The sequence below is a fragment of the Crotalus tigris genome, unplaced genomic scaffold (assembly GCF_016545835.1).
Source record: "Crotalus tigris isolate CLP2741 ecotype Arizona unplaced genomic scaffold, ASM1654583v1 scf7180000017623.1712378, whole genome shotgun sequence".
Classification (NCBI taxonomy): Eukaryota; Metazoa; Chordata; class Lepidosauria; order Squamata; family Viperidae; genus Crotalus; species Crotalus tigris.
Genome location: NW_024096518.1, coordinates 174,323 through 190,157, shown reverse-complemented (window position 1 = coordinate 190,157; position 15,835 = coordinate 174,323). Strand labels below are relative to the sequence as shown.

At 36.4% G+C, this 15,835-nt stretch overlaps 1 protein-coding gene across 3 annotated transcripts in view; it reads left to right on the top strand.

Moving 5' to 3' along the window:
• TMEM245 (transmembrane protein 245) overlaps positions 1–15,835 on the top strand; it is a 241,257-nt gene that overhangs the window by 133,994 nt on the left and 91,428 nt on the right. For all 3 annotated transcript variants that reach the window (XM_039331992.1, XM_039332002.1, XM_039331984.1), the window contains exons 11-13: positions 2,078–2,209; positions 4,415–4,537; positions 6,704–6,849. In XM_039331992.1, the coding sequence (XP_039187926.1) occupies positions 2,078–2,209; positions 4,415–4,537; positions 6,704–6,849 (401 nt within the window). The remainder of the gene's footprint in view (positions 1–2,077; positions 2,210–4,414; positions 4,538–6,703; positions 6,850–15,835) is intronic.

Below are 15,835 nucleotides of genomic sequence, written 5' to 3'. Positions count from 1 at the left end.
AGTGGTCTGGATATAACAACAGCCAAAATGTCATCTGGCAGTTATTTGCAGGCAGGACTTTTTGAATAGAGATGCTTTTATTTTGAAATACTGTCCTTTACCCTGACACTTTTGCAGCTCTGCTTTGATCTCACTGTCACAGGTCTAGGACAGTTCATCCTGGCCAAATAACCATGCCCATTTCACTGTGACTTTTCCAGCACAATTGACCCACCACGGGCCTTAATCCACAGCTTGCCCTGTACCGATGTTATACGGCCACCATTACAACTCTGCAGCTTCTCCAAAGCTGCATAGTTGTGGGCGTTGCACCATGACACATCTTCATGGCTCATTCCTCCCAAGGGAAGAATAAAACATGCCTCTGACACTTCTGGCCTTTGGCTCATGCCCATTGGCAAGAGGCTCAGGGGGCATGAACAGCTTCAGCAGCAGCCAGCAACATTCAGATGGTGGGGGGAGGTGCTGGCGCAAATTTGCAAATGGACCCAATTCAGAGATGAATCAGACAGTCGGATTTGGTTAAATAAAGGTACTTTTGAAAAGAAAAGAAAAATAGTAACACTGATCTTTCTCCTTCTCTGTATGCTTCTTGAGAAAAAAAATAATAAAAAATGGGTTACTTATACAGTTTAGTGCAGAATTGTAAACCTTTTCCACAAGTACCTTTGAATAGGAACCAAACTAAGATCTAAGATGAAATTGACCATGTTGTATAAAATTAAGGGCTCTGGGATTTTTTTCTGTCTTTGTGTATATATGTGTATTGAAGTGAAAAAATAGTGAAAATATTGCAGGGAAATTGGGAAAACTTTTATGTAGCTGTCAAATATCTTTTATCACCAGAGACAAGATTTTAAATTCTATTAGGAAAGTGCTAAAATAAGCTATTAAAAAAATTACCTTCACCCTGGTTTACCTGGCTAGGAAAACAGGCAAAGAAAGCCATGTTCCTTTTTCTCTCCCTGTGCTTTTAAGAACAGCCTAATTTCCATGCCACAACATATTTTTCAGGATCATTATCATCTCATCAAACTTTTTAAAGAGAAATTCAGGTAAGGGCTACATTCTCCCCACCCTCCTTTCTTAGGTGTCAGCCAATGTTCAGCCATTTCTTAGTCTGTGAAACTTGATCAAGAAACAGAGAACAAAAATGAGATGTTTTCTATATGTTTCTTTATATTTCAATCCCAGGTTAAAAGAAAAATTAAATAGATGTAAATTCCAGATATTTTTCCAGTTCAAAAAGTATAGAAATCCTGTGATGAGAATCTAAGGACTTTTCACACACAATGGTTGCCTTGCTTCCATATAGAGAGGACAGAGGTTATCAGAAGAACATATATCAAAAAGAAAAAAACAGTTCAACCCTAGCAAGTAGTTGAAATAAATCAGCATTCAACCATTCAACTTTTAAAACAGAAAACAAAATGAAACAATAAGTTCAAAAAGTGAAGCTTAATGTCCATTTTCAAAAAGTGAAGCTTAATGTCATTTTCTTAGGAAAATGAAACTGCCAACAGAAAGACATATATGCCCAGTGACTTTGATTATGTCCAATCGGAATTGGAATCTTCAGGACCCCCCCTTCCCAACTGGGTCTATGATTGTCCAAAAGTCTTCTTGGGTTCCTATTCAAAACAGGGAGCAGCACTACTAAAAAACAAGTTTTGGCAGTAAAATTGACAGATCATTTGTAAGAGAAAAAATAAATTCTTATTGTGCAGCAGCCATCTGTGGTGGAAGTCCAACCCATCAACTTCTTCATGACTTTTTACATTGCTCATCCATTCCCCAAGCATTTATTATATGAAAATAATTTAATGAATACTATTTTAATGGTACTACAAACAATCATAATAATAACAGTCTCCTTGTTAATCCGGGGGGGGGGTCAATAATGATCACTTAAAAACACTATGCCATAAAGCATCCTTTTTGTGATATAATTTCTACTGAGATCTGTAATCTAGACTAATCCAGCTTTTATTTGAAAAATATATTTGTACTTTGTTCCTTTTCTCCTGTGAAATTCAATACATGAAATGTTTTGTATAATTTTACTTTTGTTTTATAGAATACAACTCATTCTGGACAACAAAAAAGTCACAAAAAGCTTTTAAATCGTGAGCATAGTTGGACAAGTGATATGCTTGATTGGCAGGATGTTGCTTCTTTTATTCATGAGAATATTGAAACATTTCTTTCGGTATGTGGTTTTTATAATAAATATTACAAGAAATACTAATTTCCAATTTCATTCATTTTAACAAAAGTAAAAGCAGATTAATAGATAGTTCAAAAGGTTGGCCTTGTTAAAATCAGCATCTGAAATTCATTTCTGGCTCTTCATCAAAATGTTGTAATGCTGGCTTATAGTTCTTATAATTCTTAGTATATGCTTTCCTGTCTGTACTTACTTTTCTTCAGCTGCTGTTTTTCCTAAATCCTGTGAATTCCTAGCCTCCATTACCATAAATTTCTTCCATCATTATTCTTTTTTAAACTATCTGTGTACTGATTTCCTTCTATATGCATGCTATTCTCTGTCACACATAATTACATACATTTCTCTTAGCCAGATGCAGCAAAAACAGAAAAAAATATAAACAGTATGGGAATAACTATAGTATATTTATTATAATGTGTTAGCACTTTTTACAAAGCTGAAAAAGACTGGACTATTTCTTTTACGTGTCTAGATTGTGAGCATGTATAGCAAGATAGGAGAAGGAAAGAATCCCTATTTCAAATGATGTATTCTGTGTTTATTTGCAAAATCAAGCTAACCCCACTCTTGAATCTGAGGTCAAAGATAAATTGTTATAGAAAAAGATATTGTCTTTCTTTAAAATAAATAGAGGGATAAACTTCCAATTGAAATGAGTAATGATTAAGTTTATATGTTTAAAACAGACTGTAATTTATGCATATGCTATTGGATGACTTGAAAGATCAGCATAGGAACAGATCATTAAGAAGAAAATCTGTGTGGCTGTTTAGAGTTAAAAACATCTTAATGGCATACATAGTTTTGTAGCCAGTTATGAATCCCATTTCAAATATAGGAAGTCCTCAACTTACAAGTTCATTAGTGACTGTTAAAAATTACAACAGCACTGAAAAAGTGACATGATATTCTTCATATTTATGACCATTGCAGCATCCCCATAGTCACATGATCAAAATTCAGATGCTTGATAACTGGCTCATGTTTATGAAGACTGCAGTGTCCTGCAGTCATGTGATTATCTTTTGTGACTTTCTAACAAGCAAAGTCAATGGGGGAGCCAGATTTACTTAACAGTTATGTTACTAACTTAACAACTGCAATGATTCATTTAACAACTGTGGCAAGAAAGATTGTAAAGCTCACTTAACAACTGTCTCACTTAGAAAAGAAATTTTGGGCTCAGTTGTGGTAAGTCAAGAACTACTCTTTGCATTTATGAAATTCTACATTTTTATACAACCACCTAGAACTCATTATTTCTTTCAGTAAATAAAAAGATGATATCACTGAAAATTATTCCTTGAGATGATCTACTTATGAGGGCAATTTGGAAATAAACTTCTGTTTGGTTATCAATGACAGATACTTGCAGATATAGAACCTTTATTACACACTTTAGAAAACTACAACGTTACATTACTTTTCAACATAATCACCATTCAAATTGAGGCATTTGTCGTAACGTCTTACAAGATTTGAAATTCCTTAGTAGTAGTAGTCACTCGGTGCCAAATCTAGGCTGTGGGGGGAGGATGATCAACAACACCCCAACGGAACTGCTTCAAAGGTTCTTGGGTGCATCTAGCAGTGTGCAGGCAAGTATTATTGTGAACCAACACCATGCCAGAAATCAGTATGCCCTGACGCTTGTTATGGATGGCTCATGTTTCTCAGTAGACTTCTGAATTGATGGTTGAACCACACTCCATGAACTTCACTAGCAGTACTCTTTTGGCATCTTCACATTTGGCAGGGTTTTCTATAGCATTACTTCTGGTGTGGTGTTGGTGTGGAGGAAGCATTAAATTATACGTTAAATTATATTTAAAAATAGTTTTCAGTAATGATATTTTATCTATCTATGAATTCACCATTTTAAAATAGAAACTGCAAAATCCACTGATGTAGATCCTGACACTAGAAATAACATCTACACTATCGTAAAATATTGTATATCGAAAGATTTACTAGTTTTGCCTTTAGGTTACAAAATCATAACATTGGAAAGACTGCTTAAAACAGTAAATCCAATTTTCTGCTCAATAAGTTAAAATATTTCAATAATTGATCATCCAGAATGTTTTTCCACTTAGATTCAATCAAACTGTATTTTCTTATAAGTTAAATTAATTATTCCATAACCCTGCTCTATGATAATGTATCTAATTCATCTTTTTGTAGATCTTAGAATCCCTTTGGATAGTGATGAGTCATAATGTTAGCCTTCTTTTTACCACAGTTACAACTTTGCTAACAGTCCTCTTCCACAGTAGCACTGCAGTTCTTAATTTTGTTCTTTCACTGGTAAGTATGACCACATTATTTGTATGGACTTAACATGATATTTACAGTGAGCAGAATATGTGGGCACCTTTGACCTGGATATCCAGCACAAATTCTGTTGTGAGATTTTGCAAAATTATGCATTAGTGACAAGACACAGAGAACTTAAGAGAAAAAAAATAGGATAATTTCATACATTGCAGGCTTTTGAGTGTGTGTGTGTGTGTATTGCCTTTATTATTTTTACAAGTCACTCAAGATGGCAAACATATCCAATAGACTTTTCTTCTCCTATTTTTCCCACAACAATCCTGTGAGATGTATTGGGCTGAGAAAGAGTGACTGGCACATATGATTCCTCTGCTATTCCATTCATCTTCTGTACTTGGAATGCAAAAGTGCACTATATTACTTATCTCAGGCAGAAAAATATGTGAGATTGATATAAATTCGTCCACTGCAATATAAATATTGTTACCTCACAATTCTATGAATCTGCTGTACTAGAAGCTCTGTTTTTTCTCTACGTAGATATTCATTCTAATCCTTACTGCGGTCTTTAGATGTCACTACACAAACTTGGCTCATCCTTTTAAAAATACTTTATTTAATTTAACAGAGAAACAGAATGACTGAGGGTGGCAAAAAAAGTAGTGGCAATGTGAGCAACTTCCAACTTCTTGCAGGTTTCCCTAGTGAAGTGATGGCGAACCTATGGCACAGGTGCCAGAGGTGACACTCAGAACCCTCTCTGTGGGCCCGTGTGGTGTCGCCCTAGTCCTAGGCCTTCAGCTGGGTTTTATAAAACCTTTTTGCTTTAAGCCTCTGCCGCTGTGTGCAAAAAAAAAAAAAAGGTTCAGTCAGTCAATTTCAACTTCTCGCAGGAAAAAAAAGATCATGCAAAGTTGAAATTAATTGATTGAACATTTTAGTCTCACCCAGTCTGCCGTTACCACTGCAGCCATGCCCACCCAACTGGCCACACCCAGCCAATGGGCCACACCCACCCGGCACTCGACGATGCATAAGTGGGTTTTGGGTTGCAATTTGGGCACTCAGTCTCTAAAAGGTTCGCCATTACTGCCCTAGTGACTCTATTTATGGAAAGTTGGCAAGGAGCATTGGAAATCAGCCGACTCTTGGCAACTGCCTGTCACTTTTCTGGGAAGAGGAGGAATAAAGGAATGACCACAGCAGGCAAAAAAGCAGAGGGGGAATGAGTGACTTCTGACTTTCTGTTGACTTCCCTATTGACTTTGCTTGTAAGAAGCAGGCAGTGAGTTTGGAAATCACTCATCATTATCCCTGGCTGACTGAAGGAACTGTCTGCCACTTTGCCGGGTGTGTGAACATAGCCATTGATCGTAAGAAAAATTGCATTCCTATTCTCCATCCCGGTATGTCTCCAAGGGCTCTCTCCCTCCTTCCCTCACTGGACAATACTATTTAAAGTTTTCAAATATTCAGATATTCGCCACTATTGCAAGGTTTCAAATCTCAAGCCAATTGGGTGCAGGGACCAGAGAGAGGGGTATGGATATGCCCCATCTATTTTCTTTGTGCCATACAATCAATGGTTTCTGAGAAGAATAGTCAAAAGGCACAGTTGTGCTCTATCAGCCACAATTTTTATCTCATGGGAGTAATGGGTTCTGGATTTTGGATGTATTCTGTAAGTTGAGGTACCTTGGTTCAAAACTTGTTCTGGGGTGCACCTTTTTGCCCAATGGAAGGGTGTAAATAAACAAGCATAAGAGTTTTAGTAGTATATAGATTGCACAATGCAGTCCATGTCAAATAGCTTTTGAAAACAAATAAAATATATAAATATTTTAAATATATAAATATATAAAAAATAAAATATGAGTTTAGAAACTAAAGATGTTTACATTGTACCTATCCTTCTCTGATCTTAATGGAGAGTTAAGATCAGTTGGAAAGATGTATTTTCAAAGTCCAAAGAAATAGGGTGCAAAGAAATATTCTATTTCATTGTTCTCTCTGAACAGCCCTAACCAAGATTCCATCTAAAGAAGAGAGGCAGTGTGTGGGAAAAACAGCTTCAGACACTGATTTAGAAATTATTTATTTGCTGGAAGTAGGTTAGCTTTTCCTTTTTTTTTTCTTTTATAATACTCTGAATTTTGAGTTTAAAAAAATCAAGTTTTCTTTTATCCTGTTTTGCAGGTGATTTTCCTGACTACATTATTCTATCTTTTAAGTTCCAGTGATGAATACTATAAGCCAGTGAAGTGGGTGATCAATTTAATCCCTTTGTTGCAGTCTGATGCATCTTCAAACATAGTCAGCGAATCTGTGGAGGAAGCCATAAGGTATAGTAGTTAATGGAATTATCTTGATATAACATGCATGGTTTGCAACAATTTTTCCTGTCTATTTATAAAAATGCTGAAACATTTTTCATTATTACAAAAAATACTAGACTGAAGCCAGAGATATCAAAACAGCTTCTTGTTCCCCTATGAGCTAAAGGTGGGCATTTTAATTTTATCTGAAGAAATTCTAAAAAGTTTGATGAATAGTTGTTTTTTATATTTAGTCTGACATTATAGGCTATATTTAATGGCTGCATGTTATCATTAATATATTCTTTACATTTAATTTTTCCAGTGTCCCTTAACTTGAGCTTCTAAATCATGTGCATTTTCAGCTATCATTAGCATAATTTGGGTTATTAATTATTCCTTCCTAATTTAAAAGCAGCCCCCCTTATGTATACTCAGTATATAGGTTTAATAAATAGGAAGAGAATCTTAACTCCTTTTCCAACCTGGAGCCATGTTGCATCTAAACTGTGGTTTCTTATCCTATATATAGATTTCTCAGGAGGATAATGAGATGTTCTGGGATTCCCGTTTTCTTAAGGATATTCCATATTATGACATGGTCAGCACAATCAAACATCTTTCTATAATCAGTGAAGCACATATTGACTTTTGGGTGTTTTTTTTTTCTCAATTATCCAATTAAGCATCAACAAGAATGTCTCTTGTTCCTTGGCCTTATCTAAGATCAGTGTGAACATCTGGCATCTCCCACTCAGCGAGAGCTCTAATTTGCATTAGAAAAACTAAAAATGAAATTAGGATAGTAAGGCTATTACACAGTGGTTTGAATATTCTGTTAAGTTTCATTTTGTTGGTATAAGCTATGAAGGCTGACCTTTTCCAATCTGTTGTCCACATTCTCCAGATTTGCTGGCATAGTTTGATTAGGATGTTTACAAATTCTTCTTTTGATTGCCATATTTATAGGGCATTCTATCAATTAATTTTAGTAATGATTGGACTGCTAACTAAATCTTTAAATATCAGAGATTCTTGTGAATAGAAGATATATTCTAAGATATCTTGGATATTGATATTTCTTCTGTACCAAATTTCAGTATACTCCTTTCACTTTGTGATCTCCTTAAATCAGTTACCATCTGTCCGTTGACATTTTTTAGCATACAGGTTGTCCTCAAGTTATGAACGATGATTCAGTGACCATTCAGTTAAGGTACTGAATGAAGGAGACTTATGGTCAATCCATGAAGTTTGTTTGTTTGCTTACTTATTAAATTACATGCTTGATTATAAATACCCATTTTGCTGTCTGAGTTGCTGCTGTCATTGTGTTCCCATGATTATGTGATTGTTGTTCAAGTGCTTGGCAACAGACCTGCAGTTTCAAGTGTCCTGCAATTACAATCACAATTTCCTACAAGCAAAGTCAATGGAAAAGCCACAAGTTAGTTCCTCTGCTTTTTTACCCATCCATGGCATCCATACACTTGCCCATGCTCCATAGTGTCTGCTCATGGCAACCATCCACCTGCATACATCTGCACTCTATAGTTCCTGCCTGGGCATTCACTCATCTGTCTGTAGCACCTGTGCACCTGCCTGTGCTCTAGAGGTACCTTCCCATAATGATTACCTACCCATACATGCTCTATAGCAGAGTACCCCAAATTTTCCGGCTTTGTGGACCAACGGGAGGGGGGGAGGAGATGGTTCACCATGAGCAACGGGCAAGCGTGCATGCATGCATACACAGCTCCTTTTGTGCAAACAGCAGATGTGCACCTACTGCTCACAGAAATAGAGCATGGCATTTGTTCGCCCACTGCTTACACAAGTGGGGATACGCATGCGCTCATCTGCCACTTCAGGCATCCTGGTTCTGAACAGGTCATGGCCTGCTCTATAGCACTGGTCAGGTGCCTGGCTGCCTGCAGCAACCAGCACTGCCCTATAGTCTAATTATATTATCTGCATTATTTTCAACTTTGTCTTTCCAATAATCCTAAATGGAAAGATTAAAATGGTCTCACAATTAAGAGTTCTTCTCTTTTAAGCTGATCTGTTCAGAGGAATAATAAAAAAACCACTTTCATTGCTCAAATTTCAACAAGGGAGCCACAAGGCGACAACGTGAAAGACAATTTGGATTGTTGGTTAAGAACTAGGCTAGAAACAGGGAGATTGCGAGTTCTAGTCCCGCTTTAGGCATGAACTTTAGATCAGTCACTCTGAGCAACTTTAGGTCAAGTCACTCCTTCACAACCGAACTAATCTCACAGGGTTGTTGTTGCTGTGGGGAAAATAGGTCAAGGAAAGAATATTAGGCTTGAGTTATTTATAAGGCAGGATAAACATGAATAAACATGAACCAAGATGTATATCAGCAGAAGTGATGGGGGGAGTGAGGGGATGGGAGCCAACAGTGTAAAATTTTTAAACAGACCATGATGTTAACAGCGCTATGAAGGTTACCACCAATGGAGGAAAAGAACGCAAGTATGAGAAAAGCTACGGTCCAAATAATTTCATCCTCCCTTCCCCCCACCTTCATTTAAAAGGCAGCTCTTATCCACTCCCAAAGCTCCGGGTGTGACGAAGCCTCAGCCACTCACCTTGGGGCAGGGCCTGGGAAACTTTCTGATTAAGCATCCGCTTCAGAGGCGTGCAGGTCATTTTTTGGGGGGGAAGGGTGGGGTTTTTGTGGGGTTATTACTTTAAAACGGGGAACACCCATCTCAGTTATTGTTAGCTCTGATGTGTGGTAAGATGATAAGTTCAAGGAGCCTGTCGTATTCCATTCAGCCATGGGTTGGCTTTTCCGTGATACATACAAATCTTGTGTTTTTAAAAATAGTTTAAAAGTCCAGGGGAAAAAACACAGTGAGAAGCGCTCCGCTGCCAGCCACTACTTTACTCCCCCGACGGAGCACTCCATTGCCGCTGCCGCTCTGACCCATTCCTCGCACAGAGTGCCCTGCTACTGCCGTCCCAACCCAACCCTCACACATAGCACCCTGCTCCCACCATCCCAACCCACTCCTCGCACAAAGCACCATGTTCCCGCTGCCCCGATCCAACCCTCGCACAGAGTGGCCTACTCCCGCCGCTCCAACCCAACCCTCACAGAGCACCCTGCTCCTGTCACCCTGACCCAATGCTCGCAGAGCGCCCTGTTCCCGCCGCTCCCCCCCACTCCCACACGGCACCTTTCCAACTCCGATGCAGTCCCCCATCACTTTCTCCGCTACTGTGTGGGACTAAAAATAAAGATCAATCAATCAATTCTAACTTTAGAGATCTTTTTTTTCCGGCAAGAGGTTGAAATTGATTGATTGAACTTTTTTTTTGTACATGGCATTGGAGGCCTAAAACGAAAAGGTTTTATAAAACCCAGCTTAAAAAGCCACTTGCCCGGGGAAATTTTGATGCAGGTTGCTCGTGGATGAGACTGAAGCCTCTGTGTGTCGCCTGTGGCACACATGCCATATGTTCGTCACCACGGATCTAGAGCTTTTCTGACTATCGGCCAGGTGTTTTGTAGTTGATTCATCCACTCTTTAAGGGAGGGATGGTGGGTTTCTTGTTAGGCAATTCTGGCATTTTATATAATCACAAGTGCTTGATATTTTGTCAGCAACATATTGTCTGGATTTCAGTACCTAGTTTGCTAATACATATTAAGTTCCTTTCTCTCTATCTTGTTTTTCCAGCCAATGATAAAAGGTATCCCATGTTCTAAAATAAACTGAATCTTCTTTCTCATTCAATTTCAATGTCAATCTATCCATTTCTGCACATTCTTAAGATTTTTTTAATTAATACTTCCTCCGTTGGTAGATCTTCATTTTTCCAATATTGAGCAAATACAATTCTTGCTGCAGTTAATATATGTAAAATTAAATATATACAGTCTTTCTCATAATTTCCTACAATTATGCCTAACAAAAATAATTCTGGAGATGGTTAGCATATAGATTGAAAAAAGAAAAAAGAATAATAAATAAGCTACACGATTCAAAAGAAGAATTACAGTTCCAAAATGATGCAACGAAAAAGTCATTAAAGACTACTATGAGACATTTTATAAGGCAGAGGAAGTTCCTAAAGAAAAAATACAGTTGTACTTAAAAAAAGCCGACTTGCCAAAAATCCCGGAGAATATTCGAAATAAACTAAATGGAAAAATATCAATGATGGAGATTATAGAAGCCATAAAAAGGCAAAAAAAGATAAGACTCTGGGTCCAGGTGGACTTTCTGCAGAATTTTATATAGCATTACAAGATGTATTAAGTCCGACATTGAAAGAACTGTGTAATGAAATCTGGTTGGAGACTAAAATACCAAAGTCGTGGATTGAAGCTAATATTACCTTAATACCTAAAGAAGATACTGACCTTACACAAATAAAAAACTATAGACCAATATCGCTATTAAATATGGATTATAAAATCTTTGCTTCGATAATAGCAGAAAGAATTAAGAAATTCTTGACTGAATTTATACACACAGACCAAAATGGCTTCCTACCTAAAAGACAGATAAAAAATAACTTAAGAATGATGTTGGATGTTTTAGAGTATTATGAAAATCATCCAGGGAAACAGATGGCATTAATATTTCTTGATGCGCAAAAAGCATTTGATAATCTGAACTGGCAATTTATATTCCAGTAGTTGGTGGAAATGGACTTTGGGGAAAACTTTATAAATGCAATTCAAACAATCTACCATAAACAAATGGCTAGAATAATCTTAAATGGAGACTATACAAAAAATTTTGATATCAAAAAAGGTACAAGACAGAGATGTCCATTATCCCCATTGTTATTTATACAAACATTGGAAGTACTGACTAGAAAGATTAGACAAGATATAGAAATTAAAGGATTGGAGATAAAAGATCAAAAATATAAATTACAAGCCTTTGCAGATGACTTGGTTTTTATCTTGGAAGAGCCACTTGAAACAACTACTAATTTGCTGGAGAGAATAGAAAAGGTTGGAGAAGTGGCGGGTTTGAAAATAAATAAAGAAAAGATTAAAGTATTAACAAAGAACTTAACAGATAAACAGAAAAGTCAACTTACAAAAAAGACAAATCTGCAAATAGTTAAAAAAATTAAATACTTAGGAATCTACCTAACAACAAGATGTGCAACATTAAAAGAAGACAGCTATGAAAGATTGTTAAAACAAAACTGGACTTGGAAAAATGGAAAAATCTTCAGCTGTCATTGCTAGGAAACAATAGCTACAGTGAAAATGAATATTTTACCAAAAATACTCTTCTTATTCCAAACAATTCTTGTAAAACTGGGAAAGGTCTTTTTTGATGACCTAAATGCAATAATATTGAGATTTATTTGGCAAGGGAAAAAAGCATGAATTAAAGTGAAAATGTTACAAGAAGCTAAAGATAGTGGAAGATTTGGACTCTCGGACTGGAGACTATATTATCAAACAACTATTTTACCACTGCTTAAAGCAGGGCTTTTCAACCATGGTACGGGTACCACCTATGGTACATTGGTACCTGGCAGGTGGTACGCAACCATCCTAGAAAAGTGGTAGCAGGGGAGGGGAATGAGCTAAACTGGTGGCAGCACCGCAGAAGCCTGAGCGAGAGATGGTTGGAGCTGCAGGGCTGTCAGGGCTCAGCAGAAGCGCCAGGATCAGTGCCGCTTTCCAGCTGATCACTGCTTCGGGGCTGTCAGGGCTCAGTGGAAGCGCCATGATCAGCGCCAGGCTCCAGCTGGAGCTCGGTGCTGATCCTGGCGCTTCTGCTAAGTCCTGAAGAAGCACCAATCAGCTGGAAAGCAGCACTGATCCTGACGCTTCTGCTGAGCCCAGAAGAAATGCTGATCAGCTGGAATGTTGCAGCATCTCCAGGGTCTTGTGATATTACATTCAGGTTCTTGGCAACTGATTCATATTTATGATGATCACAGTGTCCCAGAGTCATGTGAAGTGACCAAAACCTGCTGCAACCACCCAGCAGATGGGGGGAATAAAAACCAAACATCCCCCACTCCACCCCTGCTGCCAATCCTCAACAGAAATACTCACAGCAATGAAAACCTTGGACAGGAGGAAGAGCGCTGCCAGGTGGGCAGGCAGGTGTTTTGCTCAGCTGTGGCTTGGGGGGCACTTTTTTCAGTGCCATTGTAACTTCGAAGAGTCATTAAGCGAACTGTTGTAAGTTGAGGACTACCTGTACTTTATCACTTTTTTCCTTTTTTTTTTTTTTTTTGGTCATCCAGTTTTTGACACCTTGCTAGGCGACTGATGGTACTCGGATGTTGCCATATCCTAAAAGTGATACAATGGGTGAAAAGGTTGAAGAGCCCTGCCATAGCTTATGAATCATCTCTAAAGGTTCTTCCAAAATAAATACTAGATCATCAGCAAATGTTTGTAACTTACATGTTTTGTCTTTTATCTTCAATTCTTTGATTTCTGTATCCTGTCTAATCCTTCTATTTAAAACTTCCAAAGTAAAAATAAATAATAATGGGGATAGTGGACACCCTTGCCTCATGCCTTTTCTTATCTCAAAGCTCTCAGTACAGTCTCCATTCACAATAACTTTTGCTGTCTGATTGCTATATATTGTTTTTAGAATGTTTGTAAAGTTCTTTCCATAGTCCATTGTTTGTAGTTGCTGAATCATAAATTGCCAGGAAACATTATCAAATGCCTTTTGGGCATCTAAAAATATTAATGCTAATTGTTTCCCTGGATGTAGTTCATAGTATTCTAATACGTCCATTATCACTCTTAAGTTGTTTTTAATTTGTGTCTTTGGTAAAAAGCCGTTTTGATCTGGATGTATGAATTCAATTAAGTATTTTTTCAGTCTCTCTGCTGTTATTGAAGTAAAAGTTTTATAATCCACATTAAGTAATGAAATCGGTCTATAGTTCTTAATATACGTCAAGTCTGAGTTTTCTTTTGGTATTAAAGTAATATTTGCTTCTATCCATGTATTTGGAAGCTTAGCCTCTAACAAGAGTCCACTAAAAACATCTTTCAGTGGTTCGCTTAATATGTCTTGTACATTTTTTTATTTAAAAAGTTTTATTGAAAGTTACAAAATAAACCCATTTACCCTCCCCCCAACCCCCACCCCCTGACTTCCCGGAGCCAAATACAGGGTATTTCAAACATATTAAACATAATCTAATTAAGTTAACAAATATATTAATCATAAGCTAAACAAGTTTAACAATTTATACAACAATAAAATCATACTTAAACCTTAACTCCCTTTAAACCTTAATAACATATCATAAACAAATCAGTTTATAATCAATTGTTATATAATAAAAAAATTAATTTAAATATTATTAATAATACATTATTTAATCATAAAATAAGTGGAACTTTTCAGTTCCATATTTAATCTTAATATAATCTATCCATCTTCTCCATACCATAATATATCTTTCTTGTGTATGATCCTTTAAATAAGCAGAAATTTTAGCCATTTCTGCTAAGTTAGAAACCTTAAATGTCCATTCTTCTAAAGTAGGCAACGAATCCTTCTTCCAATATTGACCTATCAATAACCTTGCTGCCGTAATTAAATTCAACATTAAAAGAGTATCTTTAACATCAAAATCCTCAAAAATCCCTAATAATAATAGTTGAGGAGTAAACTTTATCTTCCTTTTGAAAATATTTTGAATGTTCCACCAAATCATGATCCAAAAGGCCTTAATATTTTTACAAGTCCACCAAATATGAAAAAAACTGGCATTAAAGCTACCACACCTCCAACATTTGGGCTGTAAATTGGGGTACATACAAGATAACTTTTTAGGATCCAAGTGCCACCTATAAAACATTTGGTAAAAATTTTCTCTTAAATTTTGAGCCTGTGTAAATTTGACATTTCTAATCCATATTATCTCCCATAAATCCAATGGAATTGCTTCCTGAATATTCTGAGCCCATTTTACCATACAATCTTTAACCAATTCCGTTTCCAAATCCAATTCTATTAAACTATTATAAATTCTATTTATATGTGCCTTATTCTGATCTTTAATCTGTGTTATCAAACTTTCATCTCCTAATGTTATCCCCACTTTCTTATCTAAAGTCCACCTATCCACTATTTGTAAATATTGAAACCATGACTGTAACGTATTTTCTTGTCTTAATACATCCAAGGACTTTAATTGCCAGTCATTGCCAGACCAGATAAGTAATTCTTTATACGGAATTTTCCCAGAATTCATCCCCTTCGATATTCCCTCTATTGCATGTTCAGGAATCCCCCAAATAGGTATTTTATAATTTAACCTATAATAATACTTCTTCCAGACTCGAAGTAGGGCACTTCTTAAAATATGCAATTTAAAAGCCCAATCAACTTTCTTATTAAAAATCAAATATACATGCCAGCCATATAATAAGTTCCACCCTTCAAGAAAAAGAATATTTTTATTTGTTAAGTTAAGCCAATCACTTATCAAAGTTAATGCAGCTGCATCATAATATAATTTTAAATTAGGTGCTTTAAGCCCTCCTCTTTCACGAACATCTTGCAAAATCTTAAACTTCACCCTTGGTTTCTTCCCTGCCCATACAAATTTATTAATACCCTTCTGCCATTCATCCAAATTAGCATCCTTTTTTAAAATGGGTATCATTTGAAACAAAAAAGAAACTTTGGTAGAACATTCATTTTAACAGCTGAAATTCTCCCCAACAACAACAGTTGTAATTTTTCCCAATCATTTAAATCCTTTTGTACCTTTGTCCATAATACTTCATAATTATTCTTATATAATTTTCCATTAGAAGCAGTTATATACACTCCCAAGTATTTAACCTTCTTCACTATCTGAAAACCTGTAAGTCTAGCTAAAGTTTCATTATCCTTCTCAGTCATATTATTAGATAATATCTTAGTCTTATAATTATTAACTTTGAAACCAGAAACTTTTCCATATTGAGTTATAAGTTCTAATAAATGAGTAATCGATTGAATTGGTTGTTGTA